Raw genomic sequence first — 27,977 nt, 5'->3', positions numbered from 1 at the left:
GATCTTCCTTCGTAAAAAAACGTCAGTTTGTGTCAAATCGTACAAAGATGGTCGCCTGTTTAACGCGTTGCTTAAATATTGTGTGGAAAAATAAGAAAAATCGAATCGTTTGCTGAAATCGTATAAAAAATTGCAATAATTTTGCCTAAAGTCAGTGTTACGGGTTGTGACATATGAACTATTATTGATTTGCAACAATAAGTGAAATAGTTCGCGCTGTGTCTACGTTGCAGTTTTATAAGAAAAGTGCACCATTCGTTTGTAAGCGAAGCATAAAAATGAATAATTTGTGTGCAAATATACTTTAAAGTTGAGTGGATAAAGCAAAACCAAAATCTGTTATCAAATACAAAAGCATAAGAGATGGAGTTTTCACATCCTCCGCCAGATCCGATGGCAACAAATTTTGCCACTCCTCCTCCTATAAATCGGATTCTTAGCTATCAAAATCCGCAATCTCAGAAGCCGCAGTTCAATTTTTACCATCATCGGCCGTATCATCATTTCAATGGATTCCGAGGCGGGCTTCCAATGACACAAGATGATTTTGATGGTAAACGGTTGCGGAAATCTGTAATGCGTAAAACTGTCGACTATAATGCCTCCATCATCAAAGCTTTGGCTGTGAGTTGACCTTGAACTATATAAAAATCACAATTTATTATATGATTTTATCATAGAATCGCACATGGCAACGGGACTACCGGGATCGACACGCTTTGCAACCTGAAAACATCTATCTACCGGAATTATTGCCACCGCCGAGCTACATGGATAACCCTATCAATGCGGTAACTACGCGGTTCGTCAAAACAGCCACCAACAAAATGCGGTGTCCTATCTTCACCCTTGCTTGGACTCCGGAGGGGCGTCGGCTAGTCACCGGTGCTAGTTCGGGAGAATTCACGTTATGGAACGGATTGACATTCAATTTTGAGACTATTTTGCAGGTATGCGTCCAAGCACACAAGGGTTGTATTTTTCGAAGCAAAATGTTGATTTCTTATTTTGTTTTTGTCGTTGCAGGCACATGATGTTTCCGTGCGAACGATGGTGTGGTCTCATAACGACAACTGGATGGTTACTGGAGACCATAGCGGATTTGTCAAGTATTGGCAATCCAATATGAACAACGTGAAGATGTTCCAAGCCCACAAGGAACCAATCCGTGGAATCAGGTACTACTGCTGCCGCATCAGCAAGCCGTCGCTGCCAGAAAGTAACCAACGGAATCCTTGTTGGCTTCTGCTGGTTGCCGGTCTTGTGTATCGCCTTACTGAATTCTATCAGCTCACGTTTAAGTATATTCTTTTTGTTCTCTTGATCTCTTTACGAATAATCTATGGGACGGGCCATTGCATGTTTTCAATAGAAAAAAAACTATTTCCCGTCCTTGGGTGCGTCTCTAGATACAGTGACAATAAAATGGCTAGGGATCTCTCCTTACCTTCTCGGTTTAAAGGGTTGTTGAGTTGAGTTCGAGTCTTCATCATCTCTTTTGACTAAAATTCAGTCCTGTTCGGTAAATTCCATAGTGTATAGAAAAAAAGCGTAACTCTAATGTGTGTGAATGGATTTGAGTGAGTGAGTAAATACAAAAACATGGGACCAGCTGATTGCAGATGCATCATTTCGTTGCGTCGTATTTGTCAATATTCACCCGATGAATAATTACCAAGACACAAAAATTTAGTAACTTATATTCAATGCTTTATTTTTATTTTACTTAAAGGAGATAGTTGAAAAATTTTGAACTAGAAATTTTACATTCCGCTAATGTTAGTTGAGAATATAAATTTACTGTATGATGGCAAATTGATCGTCTTCGATTTTTTCTCTCACCGATGATTAAATACATTAAAGTATCCTCAATTCCCGTAACATCTACATATTGTCGGATTCATTTAATAAAATGGCACGTTCGTATTCTAGGATTACATCATCATCATCATTTCCTTCTTTATTTACTGTATTTGCAATGGTACAACATATGAAATGAGTTCAATTATCAGTCACAATTAGATAAATAAAGCCTTCAGCTAACATTTTTTATATATGACGGTTCTAGACGTTCAGAAAACGTCTTTGTAGAACAGTATCTAGAATCAACCGATATTCTAACCGATGAATAAGTTGATTTAGCGAACGGCTTACAAAATTTCCTGTCTTTCTCATACCCAATCTTATTTCCAAGAACAAAACGAAAAAAATGTTTATCATATGGGTACTGATTATAAAATTTCAACTACGGACAATATAACATGAGTCTACTTTGAAAATTAGCAGCAGTCGGTTTCCACAACCTTCAAAACTTAGGTAGTCGATATTATTTCGAGTAATCTATATCGGACTTTTAGACTTATAATTTAGGAACATCTGGAACCGTGAATCAAAGATCAAGGAAACCATGAACATCTTAGTTCTTAACTGTGACACGTATTTTCTCCAAGAACAAAGTTCCTAACTTGCTGAGCACCTTCCCTCCTTATCACAACTGTATTAGCATCAAGTGAGTGTATACTCAAAAAGAAATGTAATAACTGAGAAAACTATTTCTCAGTTATTACATACACAAGAATAACTTTTTCCGGAACAGATCTACCAGTACAAACTAATCGCAAAAGGAAACTTTTCAGAACGGACTAACTTCCAGTAAAGTATTTCCCTAGAACAGTGACTTACGAGAAACTTAAAGGCTCTTTTCCGTTTGACGGAGCCAAAAAAATATGCCCAATGCAACTTTCACAATTCGTTCTGATGCAAGTGCTGCTCGTTTCTAACTAAAGTAAATATCGGAAGCGGTGGTATTTCCTTAAAGTTTCGTTTCTGGAAATTTGTACAATAAGGGGAATTGGTTTTTGGCGATAGTGTACTAGTAGATTTAGTTCTGTGGGATATAGTGCATTCTGGAAAATGGTTCATTCTACAACACAATTTCCAACAAAATGGTTTCTGGGTAATGTTGAAGAATCATTTCAAGAACTATTTTCACTGTGTTGTCAGCAGGCATAACACTATCATCCTCAGTTCGCCATTATCTTTCGATTTTTATTGCAGTTAAAAAACCTGTTTTAATTCACCTAGTAGTGTAATGCTGCCTTTCTCATATTATTTATTTTCTCCTATATATTAAGCAGCAGAAATTCCTCGAAATACTTTAAAAAAGTTTAGAAAAGACAATTTGTGTTTTAGTCTGTTAAGACATAGAGCCGTCTTGAGCTTCTTTTGAATATGATCAGTATCAGTAAAAGTGAATGCCGTAGTAACCAAGCACAGCGAAGCAGATTTGGGTTCCGTCTAGTCAATTGGACTTTCTCTTCATGTGTTTTTATATTCATATGTAAGGAGTTAGCTACGGGTTTGAGTCCCGTCCAATTTTCCAATCTGTTTTCCCCATTAGATACTGATCATATTTAGAAAATCGAGTTTTAAAGATTTCTATTGCATAATACTATAACATTGATATACTACATTTAAATTTAAGTTAGTGGAAATATATTCAATCATATGTCAGAAGTGAGTTCCATTTTATGACATTTGAATACTATTGTCGGTATTTTCGGAACCGAAAGCTGGATATCGGCATATCATTCAACCATACACTAATATGACCTACACATTTTTTACGATTCTCTATGACGATTTGGATTGTGGAAAAAATGTACCGGTAAATACAGACAGACTCTCATGGTCTGCAAACTAGTGAAATTCACTAAAGTTAGCTTATGAAAAAAAAAATCTTAGACTTATTTTTACACTAAGCTCACTACTTACAGAAACAGGTGTATGATCCAAATGAAAATTGGAATATTCTTATGGCATCTTCAGACATTTCATTTGAGTCTAAGTGTGAATATCGGTTAAGTCATCTCCGAGAAAAGTGAGTGACATTATTTTCACATTTTTGGTGTTTATTACCCTGTAATTCCGGAACAGGACGTCGGATCCAAATAAATTTCAGGAACTTTGTATGGGATCATAAGATTTCTCGTTTGAATCTAAGTTTGTCGAAATTGGTTCAGTCATCTCCGAGAAAAGTGAGTGACATTATTTTCACATTTCACAAGTGAGTGACATTATTTTCACATTTTTGAAATTCCGGAACCGATAGTCGAATCAAAATGAAACTTAGGAACATTGCATGAGATCATAAGATCTTTCATTTGAATATGTTTGTGAAAATCACACACACACACACACACACACACACACACACACACACACACACACACACACACACACACACACACACACACACACACACAAACAAACAAACAAACACAGAGACATTTGCTCAGTCCGTCGAACGGTCGAACGTCGAATGGTATTTAAAATTCGGTCTTCTGGGCCTCGGTTCAAAAGTCGATCTTGACACTGATTGTATAGCCTTTCTATATGAGAAAGGCAAAAAATGTATTTTTCGTTTGGAAATAATCGTTTTGATTACTAGAGATTCACTGATAGCGGATGTTTTGACCGATAGGATTGACTGCCCTGCTTTGCTCCGCGAAATTAATATCAACGTCCGACCCCGGGCTCTTCGCAACAGTGCATTTCTTCGACTTCCTTTACGACGAACTAACTACGGTGCTAACAATGCTATTATTGGCTTGCAGAGATCATTCAACCGCGTTTCATCAGGATTTGACTTCAATCTATCACGCAGTAGGATACTTGGAAATTTTTTATATATTACTAGAAATTATCATTAGGACCATATTGTGTCTGTTGATTATACCTAAATAAATAAATAAATAGAGATGGTTGGGTTTCGGGTATTTGTATCCGAAACCCGACCTGAACCCGAACCCGATAGGTAATGACCGGGTTTGGGTACAGAAAAAAATATGTTTGTTCGAGTCGGGTCGAGTACGGGTGCCGATTTTTTCATTTTCTAGGGATACGGGTCGGTTTTAAAAAATTGGTCAGATTTCGGGTTCCGGGCCTTTTTTCGAGTTTCGGGTCTTTTTTCGGGTACGGGTTAAGATTTTTATTATTTTTATCGGGTACGGGTCGGGTTTGGAAGAAATTTTTTTTTGGGTTCGGGTCAGATACGGGTAAAAGTTTTTTTCATTGTCGAGCGGGTACGGTTGGGTTCAGATTTGAAAAAAATGCTTACCCGACCATCCCTACTGATGGCTGATTCAGTGATCTCATCTTTGTCCATTTCTCCGTTATCACTAACACTATAATTTTTTATTTGGCCTTATGAAGCTTTCTAGTGTACCAATTGTCTCCATTATTTACTTCACTTTATTTTAAATGTGAACATTACCGAACCAATTGTAGATTTCCAGGACACCCAATCTTTGGCTGCCATTTCCCAGTCTCCGTGTTTCCGACGCAAGCGCACTCATTGAACACACCTAGCGAGTGCGAGGTCTGTCTCGAATACATCGACTTCTTTGTACTTTGGTCTTTTTTTCTTTCGGAATTCTTGCTACATGTCCAACCTACTGTAAAACAATGTCTGCCATTTTTAAGTGCCTTACAATGACAGTTTATTAGTATACTTTGTACAGCTTGTGGTTCATGCGTCTGCTTCATTCTCCGTTCCCTTCTTTACTGTCGAGTATTTGGCGCAGGATTTTTCACTCGAACTCGAATATCTATATAGAGCGAGATTTGTGCGTATCTGCAACCAACAGGATGTCAGCGGGTTGCCGACACCGTAGAAAGCCTTATTATCAGCCGTGTGCCAAGATATATGATCGCGTAGACAACTCCGTATCGTACCCTATCAATTCTCACCTTAGACCGAACGGAATTAAGACTTGTTCGCAACAAAATCGATAAAATTTGGATTAAAACAAATTTGCTGTTAGTTCGATCCAAGATGCCTTTTTTTAATTAATTTAGTTTGGCATTATTAGTCATCTTAAAACTAATTACGGTTAGTTAATGAGACTACAGGAAGAAATTTCGAACTGTTGAGTTTATTCCATTAGGGTCTGTGCAGACTTCTCTGCAACCGATTTAGCTGCTTTTGTCCAAGATTTTTGATTTTTTTAGCTTGCTGTTTATATTGAGAGAGTTATTTTTTCATGAGAGTCCAATACCATGTTTCGTTTACTATCAATTCTTTTTTTATTCGAATGCTTGTCATAGAATCATCTCACACTAGTTCGTGGGTTTTTACTAACATAACAGACTTTCACTTCACACAAACGAAACTTTTGTATATAACTAATGCGATTATTAAAAATCAAGATCTAACTGATGACTTACTCTAGATTACCGATTACAGTTTGTTAAGAGTTTTGATTAGTTATACTGCTACAAATGTGATGAATTGGTAACAATCATATTTTGAATAAAGTAAGAACAAGTAAAACAAATTTAAAAAGTCAGATGAAATTGATTGTACATAGAAATGAAGAGTGTTACGATTAAAATTGGTCGTCTTCTAGAAGCATTTCCTCATCGTCCACACTCGCAAGAAACTTAATGTTTGTTTTTGACATTTGCTCGTCAAATTTTAAAATGGTACCAAAGAGAAGCAACTTGTAAAAATTTGGCTTGTGCATCGCGAATACCCCAACTACTCGCACGTCAAATGTGTGTAATTGTTGAATGTTGTCAAATCATCTGTCCCCAACTTAAAAGTTTTTGAAGAACATTTTACAACAGTCCGGAAAATTGGATCGGGAAAAATCGAAAACTGAAAGCCTCAAAAACGGCGAAACCGCGAGAAAAAGAAAAGCAAACCAAGTCAGACAGAGTTCGATTGTAGAAACTGTCAAGGAGGATGCTGACGAAGGATGATGAAACCTACGTCAAGCAGCATTCTGGACAAACATTTTATGTGATTACTGGTAGAGGAAAGGTGAAACATTGAGCTGTGGACGTGTGTAATGTAAAGAAATGATTCTTGTCGTTTCAAAAAAGTTCATTTCGTGAACAACGTTCCAAGATGCTCGAAGATATGAACCTTCCCAATACACCAGAGCTCTGTTCAGTGGGTTATCGTTGAACGGAGTCTACTTTTCGTCTACGATTCATCAGTGCATTCTGTTGGGGTTTTTTGAAAATAAGAAGTGCTTGGTGATTGATCAGACAGAATAAAGTCTTGTGGTTCAACGTATTGCTCATAACGCAACTTTGAATGCTAGATGCGCAAAAAGCAGAAATTACAAACATACTGGTATAATAGGCAAAGTTGAAAAAATAGGTGAGTGTTGAAGAAAGCAGAAAATAGCACATAGTATAAAATAGTTGAAGGGCACAACATCAAGACAACAGTACAGACCGAAGCATCGTCTCCACACGAATCGAGATTTTTTTGGGATTAATTTGTTACGAGAATTTATTTTTTATGAGAAATGACTTTGCAGTTTTTAATACAGAAACTTATTCGATTAAGGGATGGTGGGGCGAGTGTGTCCTGCTAAGAATTTATGTGTTTCTACAATAAATTAACGCCTGATTTTGATTATTTATACGTTTATGAAGTACTTTCAGGAGTACCCTCGATAGCCAAAAAAAAAACATTATTGATAAACAAAAAAAAACGGTTATCAATACATGTAATTTTCGGATGCTTGTTGAGCAGCTCAATATTTTCAGTGCGGGGCATAAGTGCCTCCTATGTGCAGCAGAACCGCCACCCTAACAATAATTACATTTTCTCCGTAATTTAATTAGATTTCCTCTACTGTACTGCTTTCCTTAATACAATCAATAAGATTCACGTTTATTTTCGATATTACATGTACTAAAAAAATCATCATTTACTTCTCTAAAGTTTTCCGCGGAATGTCGAATTCTTCAACCGCCTTTCGAATTGTTGAACCACCACCGTGCAAGGACTGGATTGAAGCAAGCATGGTTGTGTTTGACAACTTTTTACGCGAAAAACCCCTCTTGTATGTCCGTACCATCGTTCGCAACTTGCTTTTATTAAATGTTTACACTGATCGACTATGAGGTTAGATTTTTTCATCACCTGTTATGGCACACCTGCCCCATAGCCATATGGCGAACTTGCCCCGTTATGAACCGATTGCAAAATCATGGTACTAGTTTACTAATAATTCAATTATCGATATTAAATTTTTAACAAATATTCAACTAAAAGGTATACCAATGATCTGACATTAAAATCAAACCCTAGCAAATGGAGAACAATTGAAAAACTCTTATTTTGTAAAATCTCGTTCTTATATTATCTGTGTCCTAATTACAAGATTTGGTTTGTTTGGATTTCACGACCAAATAAATAAATGAGACAAATAGAAGCAATATAAAATTATATCGTAGATATTCAATGAACAAACCCAAATGTGTATATTTATGATAAATGCTCATTCTATGTGAAAATGGTGGGGGTGGCACACTTGCCCCCCCTGGCAATCTTGCCCCACCTTCCCATACTCCCATTAACTTTATTACACATCAATCATAATTATTAATTCATACGTATGAATTACTGAATATTTAAAACAGATGAAAAATATAAAGAAAGTCTCTTGTCTTCCCTATGTTGTAATGCGAACCTGTTTTAATCCACCTGGTGGTCTGATGATGCCTTTCTCATATCACTCATATTCTCACAAATAATAATGTGATATAATTTAGCTTACTTTTTGAAATACAAGTTTGCTTGTGCATCAACTAGTACAACCTATAAAATGAAACAGTTCCACTATTTCCAGTGCTTCTGGAATCGAACTCGCTTTGTTTGGCCTTCTCCTGAAATTGACTATCGATAGGAATAACTTTGAGCCCCTTTGAGCGACGGTATAAAATTTCAACTACTCTTTAAATACTTCACCCTGTAATTCCGGAACCTAGGCCTTCCATTTGACGCTAGTGAAAATGGACGAGTCTACGCTTGTGAAAATCGGTCTAGCCATCACCGATAAAAGTGATTGAGATCCAATTTGAAGTATATGACCACAGCTGGAGTCGAAAACCGAGAACCAGGATAACCGGAATCGGTTTATTTAGCCTTCTACTGACAATGACTACTAATTGAATATTTTTTTCATCGCATTGAGCAACGGTATACAATTTTTATCATTTTACTCCCTTTAATTCCGGAACCGAAAGTCGATTCCGAATGAAATTCATGAGTATATTAGACCATAAGACCGTTGATTGTAACTTTAGTTTATAAAAACCGGCTCAGCCATCTCTGATGAAAGAGACCAGGCTTCCCAAATGTACCGCCGCGCGACATTATTATTGAGGATGTCATGCTACTCTTTCCATGACAGCCTTGTGATAGGTTTCATCACGACAGCCCTTAGACAAATAGTTCTGTACAGCCAACGTTGCCGTCATTCACTTCGTTCGACAGTTCATTCCATCGTAAGACATTTTGTCATGGTCCACGACAGCCGAAGAAGCATGAAGTTCTCGCTGTTGCGACAGTAAGCTTCGGGTATCAGTCACTGCGTTGTTTCTGTCGAGAGCAAAATATTACTCTCCCTTGACCAGGTCTGCGACAGTAACCGGTGCGGTTCAAATTTGTTGCTCTTGGTTTGCTATGAAGATTCGAGGCAAGCATGTGGGTTTTAGTTTTGCCTTTGGTGATTGCTTTGCGCAGCGGTTGATCATTGCGCATAGCAATCACCGTTGGTAGGGCATTGATAACAATATAATTGATAATTAATAATATACGAAACTCCTAATACGAAACGGATTGAAGAACGGACTTTGGTTTTAATGAAAGTTAATTTTTATATTTTGGTCGATCTTCTATGAATTGATAGATCGATTAATTAAAGAGCAATGTTTTTTAATAGCTGAGTCAGTTCGGCGTGCTCCTTTCAGGCAGTTTGCGGTCGGTTTGTGGGCTGTAACATTCATAGTGTATGCGCGTACTGATGTGCGTGGAGCATTATTTTCATCCTCTTTATCTCTTCCTTCAGGATAGTAAAGGCGCAATCGTTCCTTATATAAGAGTGTAAAAGCCAATTGAATCAGATTTTAGATTTATATGTTAACGGTAAATAAATGTTCGTAGCGAAAGATATGTTCAAATCAAAGATTCCGTATTCGATACTCGTTAGCGTTAGCTTTGCAGTCGACTTGTAAGTCTACGGGATTTTTGCATGGCCAGTGCTGCAATACTACGGACACTAAGAATTCTTTCAAGTCAGGAATGAAACATACAAAACCTGGCTCGTTAAGTTCGTTATACGTTGAACCACCAATCGAATAAAAACCTTGAGTGAAAAATTTGGAGTCGGAATTTGCAAGGCAAAAATCATCCAGAAACATCTTATTTTCAGGTACCGTACAACAAAGCTTTGAATGCAAAAACTGAATGAAAAATTCCGGTTCTTCAAAAAAATATGTTTCCAAGCGTGGAATGCAGCATGGTTGCCCGTAACAGATTCGAATGTTTATTTTGTTTTATTTAGAAAAAAAGTTTTAATTCCCCAAGTTATGTAATAATGTCTTTCTTGAGTAATGTGGTCTCAAGCTTTCCATACATATCAAGTTCTCTTCTATATATGAATAGTATGGTGTTTCTATTACCCTGGAATATATTCCAAAAAAAAATCGGATATAGTACGGTTACTTATATGATATAGGGTTGTGCTGATAATCTGCTGAATCATTTTCTTCCTGTTATGCATAGAATTATCTTATTTCCAGAAACAGCATATTAACTATTACATTATTTTGGTCATAGCTACCAGAAGTTCGCGACTTTTACACACGTTGAAACTGTCACTTTACATTGTAAAATTTAAAACTCGGTTAAAGCGTATCTTTCATCAAGTAGAAGCTTGTGTCAGTATATTTTGAAATCTTTAACTTAATGTCGTTGTTTACCACAAAACTTGCTATAAAAGTAACTGAGGCCCAAATTTATATCTACAGTTAAAAGGACAATTTCATGTAAACTTCTAGAAGTATCTCAATCATTTCCTTTATGTGCTTTTACGCTCAATCCAATTTTGGAAATGTAGATGTTGCAATCACGAGCCGCACGCAGAAGAAGATGCGGTGCATTGAAATTTCAAACAGCACATCCAGTTTATATGCGCTCGCTACAATTCTCGTACACATTTTTCGTTTTCTGTTTGAGTCGACTCTCACGCCCTCACGGAAAAGGAAAGTTATTCGTGAATAGCAAAGCGAACTATTGAATTTAATTCGGATCCGACTTCCGCAGTTAAAAGTCTAATAATGTCGAAAATTTTCTAAAATCTAATTGCCTTAGTAGCTTGTGTCTGCATTTAAAAAAATCAAACGTTTGGAACTATAAATATTGTAACTAAATAGTCAAACTTTCTGAGAGCCGAGTTCTTTGCACATATTTAACAGTTTTCTTTCTAAAAAGAAATTATGTTCTGAAAAATGTAGGTGTAAATCCCCGGTGAACAATTAAGTTTGAAACCGGGAATAAATAAAAGATATAATGAAAATAATAATAATAATAATAATAATAATAATAATAATAATAATAATAATAATAATAATAATAATAATAATAATAATAATAATGATAATAATAATAATAATATTGTAGCAGTCATTTCCGACCCTAAGAAACTCATTGTTTTAGTTATCCTAGGAGAAACAGAATTTAAGAGCTGTATATGACACGAATTTGTCTTTCATTTATTTAAAATTCAAAAATTAAATTTTTAAATTCCCAGTTTTGGTACTGATCATCCCTTAATTTCGAAACAAGAAGTCGAATATGGATGAAACTAAATGGAAGGCTTTTAATTAAATGATTTGCGATGATTAAATGATTTGCGATGAAAATTTCTTCTTAACTTTTCTTCACATAAACAACCATCTGTTGAACTACTTTTTATCTGCGAGCTCCCCCAATCAACTTCATGGTTGCGGACCCTGTATTTGTGTAGATGGTACTAAAAGATCTACCACCTCAACGAAAAAGAGCTCAATTACAAGGTCCGGGGAGTACTTAGAAACTTGCAATGAGAGCAAAGGGAAAGTCAATTTAAGCCGCAATGAAGCTATATTAATAGGCACTGAATTCCATAAAAAAACTTATAAACTTATTTTTCTAGTTTTGTGATATTTATGAAAACAAAAGAGGTTTATTGAAGATCTGTTCTCAAAGGTAGTAACAAATTAAGAACTCAACGTTTTTTATATTCTCATTCCTTCAACTGCTGGCAAAACCTATGTGAATGTTAAATGAACAACTAAATTTAAGCTATTTTAAATAAATTTAAGCTATTAGTTGATTGATTCCTATGTGGAAAAGAACAATTGAGAATACTAAATTTGTAACAAAGTTTGGGGTAAACCAAAAAATTTGATGCTTTTGGGAAAAATAATGGTTTCATTATATTTTTCTTTTTAAAACACTTTTAGCGAAAATCTGAAAGCACATGTTCACATATAAACATAAAAGTTGCCCATTCAATTTTATGGTCGAAAACTATTCAAAGTGCACCAAACATCTTATTTGGGTTCAGAGTATCATATTCTATAGTTTCAACGAAATCGGTGAGGCACGGGTACCAAAGTGTGCCGACTATTGGTGGAGTAACGTTAAATACACTACATAATTAATTAGTTGTGAAAAGTAGCTACGATTCGATCCAAAAATCAAACGTCATTATTCAGAATAAGGGTGCATAAGACATTTTCGGAGTATTGTTAATGAATGGAAGTGTATCTGTTTCTTTAGGAATAAGAAGGAAGCAGTAAGGATCAATACTTTAGAAATTCATATATACATATGAGCCGTTACACAAAACTCAGTGTTTATCTTTTAATATTCGTTAGTTATTAAAATTCATTGCCTTCGCCGACAGTATATATAAATCTAAAACAATTTCTTTATTTCACAATGGTATTGTAATGAAACGTTACTAAAGTTTCCTGCAAAGGTAATCCCAACAACGCAATCGTATGTACTAGTACCATTTCATTGAGGCAGCCGAAATAGTGCGAGCGCACTATGACCCACGGCTCGTCTCCAGAAACAGCCGGTTCATTGCTTCAAGAGACATTGATGAGACAGCCGGCTTGCGACAGCCCTTCGTAACAGTAATGCCCTTAAAATCAAAGGATGTCTTCGATTTTCAAAGGCTGTCTCCGTAACATTTTATGCGAATGAGCGAACAGAAAGAAACAGGATACAAACAGCCCGTTCGGTTTGACTACTCTCCGGATAGAATACTCTCATCAATCTGGCGAGTACAAACTGTCTCAGTGACAGCATTCATTTAGGCATGCGAGCGCTGTTGCCATTACAGTTCGGCGTATGCTTCACACATATTGTAGACTGGGCTTTCGACTTTGCGCTCCGACAGTTCATGCTATCTCGTGGCGGATGTCATTGAAAAGCAGTACTGCTGGGAAGCCTGAAAGAGACTAAGTAGTTTGAAATTGAAATTTTTTCCAAACACCATGTAATTCCGGAACCGGAAGTCGGATATAAGTAATATTCAGGAACTTAGTATGGGATAACAAGACCTTTCATTTGAAAATTGTGTGCAAAAAAATGTTACATACATACACACACATACAGTCATTTTGCGTACTCCATGAACTGAGTCGAATGGTATATAACACTCGATCTTCCGGGCCTCGGATCAAAAATCACAGGCTTTTGCAGTCATTGCAAATCCTATATGAGAAAGGTAAAACAATTTTTTTTCTTTGCCGATCTTATAAAACCTACAAAATGATCTCTTGAAACATTTAGAAGCGATCAGACATCGTCTTCTACAGTGTGTTATAAAATCGTTTCCGAAATGCTATTTTTTACGTGCTCTAGTAAGTGTAAAATAAGCGTTTGAGTGATATTCTAATAAACGTAATTCCAGCAATCCTCTATTTCTATTTAAAATCTCACAACATTTAACACCAAAATGTTGGTTGAAAATTCGTTGAAATAGTCTGAATAATAGTAAAGCTTATCAATCGCAATCTAACGAGGTTAGGTCTGATGAGAAGGCCGCATGCGATAACACTTCCCAACACTACCTTCTCTGTTATAAAGGATCTTGGCGTTTATTTGAATAGCTAATTAAGAATTTCGGAGCACGTTGCACTAACCGCCGCAGAGGCCTTCTTGATACTGGGTTTTATTCGTCACAATAATACACAGGCCTTCGAAGATGTGTACTGTCTAAACAGTTTGTATTGTTCAGTCGTCCGCAGCATCTTAGAATATGCCGCTCCAATATGGTCACCGTTTCACAGCGTACATATCAGGAGAATTGAAAGAGTGCAAACGTGTTTCATACGCTACGTTTTACGTCTGTTACCTTAGTTCGATCCAGTACATCTTCTTTCCTACGAAGATCGTTGTCGACTTATTTAACTGCCAACACTGGAAAGCAGAAGAAAAGCCTTGCAGCGTCTTCTAATTTTCGACATATTAATTTTCGACAATATTACTATTGACTGCGCAGCAACACTGAGACGAACCCGTCGTACAGAACACTTTCGATTTACAACTCACCACTATTTATTTATTTATTTATTGTAAAATCAACAGACATGATGTGGTCCTAATGATTAATTCTAATACTATGTAAGAATTTGGTCCTTGTTTTATCCCGTGAACGATTGAAGTCGAACTCAGGTGACACTCGATTGAATGACCGTTGTAAGCCGATGATCGCACCGTTTATCCCGTAGTTAGTGCGACGTTAAGGGAGTCGAAGAAAAGCGTTGTTGCGGAGAGCTCGAGGACGAACATTGATGTTGACTTCACGGAGCAAAGGGGGGCAGTCGATCCTATCATTCAAAACATCGGCTATCATTAAAGCACGCGATAGCTCCCGTCTTACTTGCAGTGTGTCTAGACCGATTAGCAATCCGCGACTTTCATAGCTCGGTAGTTGATGAGGATTGGTCCAAGGTAAACGGCGAAGAGCGAATCGAACGAATCTACGTTGAATCGGGTCGATTTAAGGGTTCCAAACAGCTGAACAATATTCCAGAGTAGAGCGAACGAGTGAACAGTGTAGGGATTTCAAGCAGTAAACATCCGTAAAATGCTTAGCCATTCTTATCACGAATCCAAGGCAGCGAGAAGCTTTAGCCACAATGTAGTTGGTGTGTTGCCTGAATGTTACCTGCTCGTCAAGAAAAACGCCGAGGTCCTTGATGCACATCGATCTACCAATCATGAATCGCTCAATAAAGTATTCGAATTTCAAAGGCACTTTATTTCTCGTAAACGTTATGATCGAACATTTTTCTGGATTAACGGTCATGTGATTCAATTTGCACCAATCCGATTGCCAATTGTCGCTGAAGAAACGTCGCATCCTCTAAGGTGCGAATAACACAGTAGATCTTGAGGTCATCTGCAAAAGATATGCGCGGTCCTTCCAGAGAAAAATTAACGTCGTTAAAGTAAAGCAAAAAGATCAAAGGGCCGAGATGGCTCCCCTGCGGAATTCCAGATGTTGCAACAAATTCTTCCGAAGCACAATCATCAATTAACCACAAGATGACGATTCCCTGAGATATGATTGTATCCAACGAAGGACGTTTGTACCAAAACCAAGTCGATCTAGTTTTGCTATTGTAATGTCATGGTTAATTTTATCGAAGGCGAGGGAAATATCGGTATAGATTACGTCCGTCTGAAAATCATTTGACATGGCGTTGGTCACGTAAGATGTAAAGGATAATAGATTGGTAGTTTTGGAACGCTTAGGCATAAACCCATGTTGGGAATCATCGATATACTGCTTGCAATGATTGAAAATTGGAGTCAGTATTACTTTTTCGAACAGCTTGGGGATAGCGCTTATACAAGTTATACCACGGTAGTTGTTTATATCTCTCTTGTCACCTTTCTTGTAGACCGGAAACATGAATGAAGCTTTCCATAAGTTGGGGAATACTCCCGTAGCTAGTGACATATTAAATAAACGGCAAAGGGGGGCAATTAACCCGGTTGAACAGACTTGAGTAGATGAACCAATACGATCTCCGAATTGCATTTGTGATGGCAAACCGACTTCTTTCCTTTGCTCATTAACATGCTTCCAGAAAGCTCTCGGGTTAGATTTCATTGTACGTTGTATATTATTTAAATAACGTGCATGGCAACGCTTCGCGGTTTGTTTGTATATCTGATTTATCTTCACATAACGATTTCGCAGAACATATCCACCATGTTTGGAGTATTGTTTCAGAGCAGCTCTTTTGGAAGTTTTCAAATGTCCTAATTCAACAGTTTGCCACGGCGGATGCCGAGAATTTCGTCTGGACCGTTGTGGTACGAAGTAATCAATCGCATACATCAAAACATTACAAAAGGTCTGAACAGCGGCGTTGACATCATCGTTGTCAAGAATTTCATCCCAGTCGATGTTCGATAGGAAGTCAGTCATGCTAGTATAGTCGGCTCTTTTAAAATTATAGCTGATGATGGCAGGTGCGTCACGATTGCTGGACAAACGTTTAGTCTCAAGAATAATATGCAGCGGAGGATGAGTTCGAACAGATTTGACAAGAGGAAATGTTGCAGCACTGATCCTGGGTGCGACGTCAGATTTGCTGGAAAAGCAGAGGTCGAGCATTCGGCCGTTCTCATTGACGACATTATTTAACTATCGTAACAAATTAAGATTGTACCCGTCGAGCAGAGTGGTAATCCCAATATGGAATGTTGATAATACGGGGTCAGCAAACGAAAATCCATCGGAAGTGGCACACCAATGTAAGCCGGGAAAGTTGAAATCACCGACAATCATGATTTCGTCAATGGGCAGCGCTTGAGCAGACGAAATTTCGTTCAACGACTCAATGTGTGCATTAATAAGCTGTAAGTCACGACAACGGTCCGGAGGAAGATAAATCGCACAAACTAAAATTGAGAAATCAAATAGTTTTATGAGCACCCATACCCGCTCGACACAAAATCCTGGTGTGTTTTCAACCAGCTGATCCTTCAGACGACGATGTACCGCAATAAGTACTCCACCTCCTATGCTCTTGGGACTGTTACGAATGCTACGATCAGTAAGGAAGACTTCGTAATTAGATCCGTACCCTAGAACGGATAACGTATTTCCGTTAAGCCACGTTTCAAAGAGAGCGATGATGTCGTAACAATCGTCCGCAGGCCAAGGCGTGCTATTAAATTTCATCTGAATCCGACTTTCGGTTCGGGAATTACAGGGTTAAATGTATAAAATGAACTAACAAAGTGCACTCGATTTTCTCAGAGATCGCTCATCCAATTTTCACAAGCTTAGATTCATATGAAAGGTTTTATGACCCCATATAACACTACCCAACTCCATCCGAATACGACTTCCAGTTCCGGAATTACAGGCTGATAAGTCTAAAAAATTCCATTTTCAGGCGGATGTTTTTATACAAGACCCGGAAAAGTCTAGCCAAGAACATTCAAATAGCTGTATGTTTTTTTTTCAATTAGACAGATATGGTTAGTTTATGACCAAATACGTTAACTTTGAGTGAACCGGATCATCGTTCCTGGTTCCGGAAGTACCGGAAAAGTGTTCCAAACCGGAAATCATTCCAACTTCTCAGAAATGGCTCAACCGATCTTCTCAAACTCAGATTCAAATGAAAAGTATTATGTTTCCAAGAGTTAATGTAGAATTTTATCCAGATCCGGCTTCTGGTTCCGAAAACACAGGGTAGTGTGTATGAAACCTGTCATATAGAGCGAAAATGCAAATGACATAAAAATCCCTCTAAATTTGATTTAAAACTGTTCCAATTTATAGGTTATACTAGTTGCTGGAAAAACGAACTGATTTCAGCTATGTCGGTTGCCAACTCCTGGTTCCGGAATTACCAGAAATAGTAGTCGAAAACTCAAAAACGGAACTCTTCATTTTCTCAGCTAGGTCGATTTTCACAAACTTACACTCAAATAAAAGGATGAACGTTTATAAAAATATACTGCTTTTGGCCTTTGTTCGGGTCTCACTTCCGGTTGCGGAACAAATGGATGGAGATGTGTTTAAAATTTTAAACCATTTTTCATTTAGAATAAGAAAAAATTTGGGTTAAAATTGCTAAAAGATTGAAAAGGTTATGCTAATGTAGACCCAAACAAACTTTTTTGTTCGTATTCAAAATTAAAAGAAAAGTTTTTCGAAGAATCCCTTAGTAATATTAATGAAAACATGAGTTATATGAGAAAGGCATTATAGCACCACTAGGAGGATAAAACTAGAGTTTTCGATTTATATCCATTTTCAAATTGTAACAGCAGTTAGACCCTTTTGTCGTGGGATGATCGAATTTTTCAAATCAATCAAGCCCTGGTATATTAATTTTTATTGATTCCAATGATTCAGTGCTCTATCAGTCCGGTCAAGATAGAGATTCTGCATTATATATTTTCGGTTAAAAACGCGTTAGTAATATTGTTGTTAAATTATACAAATAAGGCATAGATAAAATGAACCAAACAAAATAATCAGGATATACTACACTTAACTTTTTTAATGCGTTTCTCATACATTTAATTTACTAAGTTTATTTTGTCTCCTGGGTAATCTACGATACCTATGAAATTCATGTCCCGTCGTGTTATTCCACTTTTATCAAATTCCATCATTATATCCGAAAAACCAATGTGTGCATGATGATGAATGATTGACCCTTACCCAATTGTTTAAGTATAGTTTTTCGTATTAAATGAAAGAATGATGTAGAAACCTAATTGACTTATCTGTGATGATCTCAAGACTTACGAAAAATAGAAACTTTTTAAAATCATTGTGTTCGACATACTTGTAAGATATTTTGATTAACTATTTGTAATATTCGAAGAATTTTCAATAAAATGCAAACACAAATCTTGAAAGTCCCGTCTCGAAAGCACATCTCCCCAAATTAAATGGAAGCAATAAAAAGTACTGAAGTTGTGAAAACAAACAACAAACCAATGGCTTTTTATTTACCATTGATGCCTACTCCAAATGACTTAAATAAAGTGTTGTTCAAGACGCCTTGATGCTTCTTCCGACGCCTGTTTCCGCTTCCATGTGCTCTTTGAAAAGTTGAACACCTGCATGTTGTATTCGATTTAATAAAGTCAATAAACATTTTTTGTCGTAAACGATTTCACAATTTTCTAATATGTCTTGAGCAAACCCACTTACTCTTGGATTCGGACCCCCATCTTGAGAAAGGACATAGGCCCTGCTGCAAATGTTCCAACCACAGATTGACCAGCGACGAACATTATTTGTAATATTTTTTGTACTATAGAAGAATAAATAAATGCTTAGTGAAGAGAATAAAAAAAATTGTCCCCTCTGCGAAAACCCCTGAGCCCCGATGAAGAATTTATAAATAAAGATACAAGAAAATGAAAACAAATCACAAATGAATCCCTGCTATGACAGCACATAATCAAAAAATGGTATCTATCTTTCCATCTTCTCACTCCCTTGTAGCTTCAGTCCATCGGATACAAAGTTCGCCAGTTGCAGTGACGATGGCACGGTGCGCGTATGGGACTTTCTGCGATGTCAGGAGGAACGCGTCCTCAGAGGTTCGTGTTTCGATCTGAGTGATTAGTGGCAACTTATTTGGTTCTGGCTTCCTTCCATTTTAGGTCACGGAGCCGACGTCAAATGTGTACACTGGCATCCCCAGAAGGCACTGATCGTTTCCGGTAGTAAAGACAATCAACAACCGATCAAGCTGTGGGATCCAAAGAGCGGTCAAGCATTAGCCACACTGTAAGTATCAAGAGCGGTGAATTTTCCGAAATAGGGTCTTTCATCAGTTGACTTTCAGACATGCGCATAAATCGACAGTCATGGATCTCAAGTGGAATGATAACGGGAATTGGTTGGTTACTGCTTCACGTGACCATTTATTGAAGCTGTTCGATTTAAGAAATCTAAGCGAGGAAGCACAGATTTTCCGAGGTCACAAAAAGGAAGCGAGTGCCGTCTCGTGGCACCCAGTTCACGAGGGATTGTTTGCATCTGGCGGTTCCGACGGATCTATATTGTTTTGGAATGTTGGGTAAAATGAAAATACTGTTAAAGTTTAGATGATCAAAATTCTTTATCGGATAAATATTTTTAAAGAACGGACAAAGAAGTTGGAGGTATCGATAACGCTCATGAAAGCATAGTGTGGACACTGGCCTGGCATCCTTTGGGACACATCCTTTGCTCAGGGTCGAACGATCACACCATCAAGTTTTGGACTCGTAATCGACCCGGTGACCAGATGAGAGACAAATATAATCTCAACACGTTACCAGCTAGCTTGGCCGGTCTAGATGATTGTGAGCTGGAAGATCATGTTGTAATTCCGGGTATGGGTCCCGAAGATAAAATCGACATGGCGGACAGTTTGGGAACCAATAATAATGGTGTGATTCCTGGATTAGATTTTGCAAATGTCACAAATTTCAATGAAAAGATGAGGGAGAAAAAAATCCCCTATAGTAAACCCATTCCGCGGAACTTCCAGGCTCAGTGGAATGAAGCAAGCAAATATGATGATCATCATGTGGCTTCCGAGGAGATCAAGGAAGTGATATCGCAGATAGTCGAACACAACACCGGTACGGTTCCTATCAAGAAAATGGCACCATCAGCTATTATTGTGTATGACCGTGTAATACAAGTGCAGGGTAGGTATTTTATCGAAATTTAGGTTTTAAATTTTGTTAAGAATAAAACTATAAGAAAGTAAAATATTACTACGCAAAACATTGTTCTGCATGCTGACCAAAATATGCTTAAATGCATTTAGTAAGTTCATTTCTATAAGGTTTATACCGATTTTTATGTCACGAAACATTACTTCATTCGAGAAGCAACGTGATTTTCGAAAAAGGTTTAACTGTGTTCCCTAAAAGTCGGAAATTGCTTGGGAATAAATCTCAAGGGTGCTATCCACATTGTATTTCTACAGATACATATTTCGGTTCGACTTATGACGTTTATCAGAGTTCAAGTACGTATGTTTGAAGGAAACTGTAGTACTATTCTATTTATATGAATGTAGAAAGTTTCGGTTCTATAACATTTCCCTGAAAACCATTCTCCAGAACATACAAAACCGAAGCTTTTTCCCCAGAAATTTACATTCGAAGGCATTAGTCGCTAAAATAGTATTATTGGTATAATATCGTTTGGCATGATGGTTATTTGGCATAATAGTTATTTGGCATAACAGATCAACATGCTGCTTAATAGAATTTGTTCTAATTTACTGTGATTTTGAAAGGTCTAATGCGGCTACGCCTCATCGTTTTTAATGACCTGCTGTCCGACCTCGCTGCCGCTCGTTCGGACTTAACTGAGGGATAGCCCCTAGCTTTGGGTAATCCGGGCAAACGCACGCAACTAGACAGAGGTGATTTCCGCGGGGACGCTGCCCCCCGCAGAGGCCGGCGCTTCCGACGGCGGGTCGCCGGTGCACTCGCGGCCTTCGGCCGCCTCGACTTGAATCATCTATGACGAACAGAATATTGTGTAAGCATTAAATAAAATAATTATATAAAATGGTAGTGTTTATCACTAGACCAAATTAACGACGAAACGTTAGCTTGCTACTGTAAACTATATGCAGAAACAAATACCCAATTTAAGAAAGCTATGTTTGAATTAAATAAATATAGCTAAATGATTTCATACCCGTTATATAATTTGATTATTGTTTATCAAACTCGTTATTTTCAGAACCCTCTTTTTCAGACTAACAAAGCTTGAAATAAGCATAGTTGCCTTGGAAATTACAGTTAATGAGTATTCACGAAATTTTCGCGAAAATTAATTTCGTTGGACTGGTTCATTATAGTCAGGCGCGTGCCCAGAAGAAAATTTCGGGGTGTGTTTTCATAATATTGGGGAGACCGGGGCTAAATCGGACACTTTTTAGAAATTGAAAAAAAAAAACATACATAAAAACTGGGTTTTCATCGACATCATATCTACCGCGTCATCTCCAAGCGCGGGTACAAAGTCAATCTATGAATTGAAATATTAGCAGGTTGATAAGATATTTATGCTGTCCAGTTTAACAACGTGTCCGGTCTAACCCCTGTATCCCCTAATAATTTCTTAAGTGTCGGAGGAGGGGTTTAATCTCTCCCCCCATGTATACGCGCCTGATTTTAGTAGATGTTTTTCTGGTAAAATATCTGTTCCTATGTTGTTTCTGTATTATTTTCCATTATGGGGAAACAGTTTCTAGGTATTTGCTTCTTCTGAGAGATGGTATTCTGGGAAATGGTAAATGCTGTTGTATATCTTTCTACTGATTGACACCTTCGTGACTATGGTTTTCTGGAGAAAGGTACATTCTGGGGAAAATACTTCGTTGCTTTCTTTTCTGGGAAATGGTTTTCGAGAGATTGTCGTACAACCGAAAGTTTCTTAGTAGCATTTTGCTTTATTGTCATTTGTTTTTGGGAACATGCATTCATTGTCGTTACATTTTCCTCTATTTCTATTATTTAATGGATATTTTAATTCAGGCTTATATGCGTACAAACTTTACGTGGCCGTTTAAGCCGATTTTTTAATTAACTTTAGTTTTTATATTGGATCTCGTTGTAACCCTTTTTCTAGGGGGAGATGAGCTTCCACTTCCTTACAGCGAGGATTGAGGGGCACTTTGTTCGTGATTCGTTTCGTCATCCATTGCCGCTTTGGTGGTGTTGTTGTCAAAAGTGTCATTGTAAGTTGTTACCATTTTCTTCTCGCTGTTGTTCGCAGTATTGTGCTCATTTCTGGTTGCTGTAGATATGTTTTGTTGGACATTGATTACGGTTGCTTGCTTGTTTGATGCTGAAACTGAAGCAAATGCAATTACATCTCTTTCACGTTTAAACATAATGTACACAGAGTTAGACGCCTTATTAAATTGAATCTTACTTACATCATTAAAATCTAGATGTATTCGTTCTTTAAATAAGATTTCAATTTCATTTCCTGCTGGTCTAACTTTGCAGCGTTTGAAATCAATTCAAAATGAATTGGGTTTGTAAATCGTATTCGACCATTTCGTTCACTCTATTTTTCACTACACTGTGATGTTGTTGTTTCTGTCATCTCGACCGTAAGTAATTTTCAACTGTGTCGGATGGGATGCGAGCACGAACTAGTCCTATTTTTTTGTTGAGATAGATTAACAGTGATCGGATGCTTGATTTGGCGAGCTTTCTACAACTACAAAAGCTTTCATTCTGAAAAGAGAAGGCAAACACGTGGATTACAGGTTTTTTCTGCTAGTGGACATCGTGTCCGATTAGTGATTGGACAGCTCGGATTGCGTTACCCTCCGCCGCCTCGCGATCTTCTTATGCGGGCCAAAGGATAACCCTTAGTATTGGATATACCGGGTAAACGGGTAGATTACAGGTTTATCGACGGGGGTCGCCGCTTCCGGTGGCTTAGTGCCACCGAGTCTCTTTGGCTTCGCTTAAGGGCTGAGGACAGTACCGTAAAGTGGTAGGTTTTTTTGCTATTTTCCTGTTTCAAATTAAATTTTCTTGGAAACGGTGCAGAATATAGAAAAACTCACCTGACAATGTCTTCGAAATTTAGTTGAGAATGTTCTGTGAAATTTTCAAAATGATTCATTGAGTTTAGCGGTCGTGTTGTATTTTTTTTCTGACTGAAGAACTGCTAAAAATTGGAACGCTCGGAAATGCATACCTCTACTTGTTCATCGAATATCTCCGCTTTGAAGGCTTGTATCATATATCTACCGTGACAAAGTCTAGATAATTTAGTTTAGATGCGATTAGTACATAAAAACATATATGTTATCGCGATAAAAATACAGTCTTGTATTTTTCTGTGAAACAAAGTCAGTTTCAATGCATCCACCATTTTTTTTCGCTTTGGTTTCCTGATAGCATTCTGAAAAAGGAGAGAGAAATAAAATTGGCTCAACGAGGCTGCCAAACACACAGACATTCAATCTTTGTGAAAGTTGAATATTTTATCATTGTTCATTGGAATCCATTTAATGTCCAACCCTATCGTTTGGGGATAAATAAAACTAAAAACTTCTCATCAAAATAATAAAATGTATGCTGGCAACCCGGTACAGTTTGCTCATATACGAGAGAGTACAAGAGAAATACGATGCGCAAAGGGAATTGAGCGAGCCACGATTCCCCGTTGGAAGCTCAACGCAGTCCAAATCGTCCAATTGTCTCTAACAAGGAAACCTATTATCCACGTGTTCTCAACCTTTCTTTATTATTCGGTCTTTTGTACTTCGGCCTTTTGCGTAAGTCTGAACGATTTCGTCCTTTTTTGATTCGGCCAGTAGGATTATCGCACACTTGCTTGCTCGGATGAGTAATATCAAAGACAGTGGACTATCATGGATGCGAATAGAACTGACATGCTCCCCTTTTTACGGTAGATTTGTTCATTAAAATAGAAAAAAATCGTAATGAATTCTTTGACATCGATTTGTTGGTCAAAAAAAGTTTATTTTAAATCAAATTAATGACGCAACTCGACTTTAAGTGGTTAATCGATAGTTTTAGTTACATTACACAGTTTTTTATTTTAAAAACCTGTTTCAATCCACCTAGCACCACTAGGTGGATTGAAACAGGTTTTGATGCCTTTCTCATTTCAATCATACTATCATATATAATACTGAGGCATTCTTCAAAATAATTTTCTTCGATTCTTAAAACCGAAATCGGTTTGTTTGATCGTCTACTGATAAAAAATATCAATTGGAGAAGATTTGAGGTCAATCTAGAAAACTTTTTACGGGTTTTCGCCCTTTTGAGTGATGGTATAAAGTTTTTAACACACTACCCTGTATTGCTGGATCCGGAAGTCGAAACCGGATGAAATTCAGGAATTACGTATGGAACCACCGGACCCCATAACTCCGGAACCGGAAGCCGAATTAAAATAATATTTAGGAATTTTGTATGGGACCACAAGACCTTTCATTTGAATCAAAGTTTGTGAAGATCGGTTCAGCCATCTCCGAGAAAAGTTAGTGCAAGAAAAATTGTTACATACACACATCCACACACACACACACACACACACACACACACACACACACACACACACACACACACACACACACACACATTTTGCGTACTCGACAAGCTGAGTCGAATGGTATATGACACTCGGCCTTAGTTCAAAAGTCGGTTTCCACAGTGATTGCATAACCTTTCTATATGAGAAAGGCAAAAACGGTATAATTGTTAATGTTAATAATTGTGTTTATTTAAGGACTGTACTCGCACAAAATGTAACAATTTCTTTTGTGTATAACTTTTCATTGGATGGGTAAAAATTGACGAAATTTCGAGAAAACTGGTTTGGAATTTTCCGTTTACAAATTTCGTTACAATCCAGTGGTTATCGAGAAGGTTTTCAAGCCGTTAATTAAAAAAAATGGTGAGCAGTTCTGAAAAATCCAGGCCAATCCCACAGGTACAACAGCTAGGGAACGACAATTGAACCGTGTCCCGTGTGGTAAACGCGTTCAAAGAGACCCAGTTGACCCCGTGGTGAGCAGCAGAAGAAAAGCGAAGAACGGCAATCCTGTAAACGCAAGGAAGATGAAGCCGAATCCGAAAAAGATTAATTCGTCCGTCTGGATCGTCCTTAAAGCGCTGAAGCGGGTCGGACTTTAGGTCTTCAAGGTACCGAAGGGGTCTAACTGAACCAATGAACTGAATACGATGGCCGAATCTTGCACCAGGAACCACGAGTGATTAGTGCAGCCGAAAAGCATCGTAATTGACAAAGAGACGTACAGTAGTTTTTCACCGGAAAGTCCCGTATGGATCTTCCGGAATGAAAAGTTGGACAAATTGAATGCCTACAGAATGTTTTGGAGGGATCTGACATCCTGCAATTGCGCCAAACCGGAGAAGGAGTGGTATGATGCCAACGTTGTTGTTTTTGTACCGAATAAGTGAAATCCGCTAAATTCACCAGTACTTCGTCCAATAAAAAAATGTTGGACGATTATGAAGGGAAAGCTACTGGTGCTAGTGTTGGACAGTATTTGATGGGTAGTTTTAGATCCAGGGTGCGGGCATTCGCCCTAGGAGAGAAGGTTGAATTGACAAACTTAGCAAAAACATAGTTCATATGTGTGTTTTTAATCCCTGAGTTTCAAAAATATCTTACGAAAAATAAATTGATGCTGAATAATATTACTATTGGTTTAAATGGATGCTGATCATTTTTGTCTGGTGCATTTTTTTCTAGTTCACTCCTTAGATAACCGATCATTGTATCATAACACTAACTGCATATTTGTCTCTCTTTTTAGCGGGTTCTAGCCTAGAAGCAGTTATCCTGGAAGGACCCGAGTCACTCAATCGGTTTATTATACTAGGACGAATTCCGGAGCTGCGTGACGTGTTTCCACTGATAAGCGACGAGGATTTAAACAATATGGATGAAAGTGTTTCCGAAATTCTAACGACTCGAGCCAAATTAGAGATTGATCCAACCTACATATACAATAAAACTACAGTAATGGAACCATCTGAACCACCAGAAGCTACGGAACCATTATTGTCATCCACATCGCTTATGAAACGGCGTACACCTCCACCACCTGCTCCGGATCCGACCGCTGGCATACCGTCGTTACTGCAGTTAGACATCAATCCACCACCCAATGTTTGTTTCAATACAGACGAAATAGAGGACGAAATAGCCCTTCGAAACAGTAAAAAGGGAAGGGAACGAGAGAAGATGAAAGAAAAAGAACGTCGCGAGCAGGAAGAAAAAATGAAATTTTGGGCAGAGCACAATGAAAAGAACTGGGACGACGATGGAAGTGATAACGACAATGATAATAGTAGTTACAAACCACCAGCCTTCCCATCAGAACAAAATACGAACAGCAATGGACAATGGGCCACTGTGAAACGTGAAGTAGATGAGGAAGATGCCGCCGGTCTTGGTGGTGCCACGTGGGATGGTGAAAATGACGAAGGATACAGTGGCGATGTTAATCGGGATAAGGATAGTAAGGATAGTCTAGTATTCAATCACTTCAGTCAAGTACCTCCGCCAAACTTTGGTGCTCCGCCCGGTTTTACTGCTAGTAACTACAATCCAGGTCCGAATAATTTCAACGGTAGGCAGAATAATTTCAATTCTGGACCAAACCATTTCAACACCGTCCCGAACAGTTTCAATCAGGGCCAGGTACCAAACAGCTTTGGTCTTCCGAACAACTTCAATCCAAATGTTCCACCAGGCCCACCACCATCCAATTTCAGTACAGCACCACCACCTCCGAACTTTAGTACGGCTCCCCCCAGTAGTTTCAACGCTGGCCCTCCAAGTAACTTCGGGTCGGGACCACCGACTTTCAATGCGTTCAATAATTTTGGCAATGGAAATAATTTTAATAATGGTGGAACTGACGACGGATGGAACAGGGGTGGTAACCGTAATAACCGAAACAACATGCGACCGGGTCGCGGTAATCAACGTGGATTCCGTGGGGGTGGTAACCGAAGGAATTAAGAGGATGTGCTGATGTTTTTTTTTCTGTACAGTATGTCGTTCGGTTTCCATCCGAATAATCATTAGGCAAGTAGTAAAACGGTGTCTGAGTTGACAACATTGCACGGTGGTGAAACTTACGAAGGACCGCCCAGAAAGTTTGAGGATATGTGATCGCTAGTTCATTTTATCGTGTGTGAGGTACTGAATGCGAAAACCAATTTGAATGCGTGAATATGCGAGAATGTTTAGAACTACTATCTACTACTAGGTTGTAAAAATTATAATTATAAAAATATATTGGTACGAAAATATAAAATACACAGTTGAAATATAATATTTTATTCATCAGAATATAATTTTAAAACAAATATGTCATAAGGCATTCAGGATGCAGGGTCATTTGTTTGGCCAATTTTTATCCCTGCTACCCTTCGTTATACGCGTCTAGAAAGTAGTAGTTAAATTGTAAATATATAAAATAATATTTTGTTTATGCATCCTTTGTACCATTTTTAATTAATAAAAGAATTAGGTGCGTCATTCGCAAATCATTCTTTATATTTTGAA

The 27,977-nt window shown here is 37.8% G+C and overlaps 1 protein-coding gene across 1 annotated transcript; it reads left to right on the top strand.

Annotated features, from left to right (window-relative positions):
• The first annotated feature begins 38 nt into the window (after positions 1-38).
• LOC131432945 (pre-mRNA 3' end processing protein WDR33) lies at positions 39-27,959 on the top strand. The gene is made up of 8 exons (XM_058599549.1): positions 39-624; positions 681-950; positions 1,027-1,178; positions 19,362-19,459; positions 19,523-19,649; positions 19,708-19,941; positions 20,007-20,560; positions 26,215-27,959. Exons 1-8 carry the CDS (start codon positions 364-366, stop codon positions 27,426-27,428), a joined length of 2,910 nt encoding a protein of 969 aa, XP_058455532.1. The 5' UTR covers positions 39-363; the 3' UTR covers positions 27,429-27,959.
• Positions 27,960-27,977: the final 18 nt, after the last annotated feature.

This window comes from Malaya genurostris, chromosome 2 (assembly GCF_030247185.1).
Source record: "Malaya genurostris strain Urasoe2022 chromosome 2, Malgen_1.1, whole genome shotgun sequence".
Lineage (NCBI taxonomy): Eukaryota > Metazoa > Arthropoda > Insecta > Diptera > Culicidae > Malaya > Malaya genurostris.
This window is presented reverse-complemented; position numbering and strand designations above follow the sequence as displayed.

Bases quoted from the DNA above. Each gene is read 5' to 3' on its own strand.
- LOC131432945 (XM_058599549.1), top strand. From the start codon at position 364: ATGGAGTTTTCACATCCTCCGCCAGATCCGATGGCAACAAATTTTGCC. The intron at 19,650-19,707 runs GTAAGTATCAAG...GTTGACTTTCAG, and splicing joins GGTCAAGCATTAGCCACACT to ACATGCGCATAAATCGACAG. The intron at 19,942-20,006 runs GTAAAATGAAAA...ATATTTTTAAAG, and splicing joins ATATTGTTTTGGAATGTTGG to AACGGACAAAGAAGTTGGAG.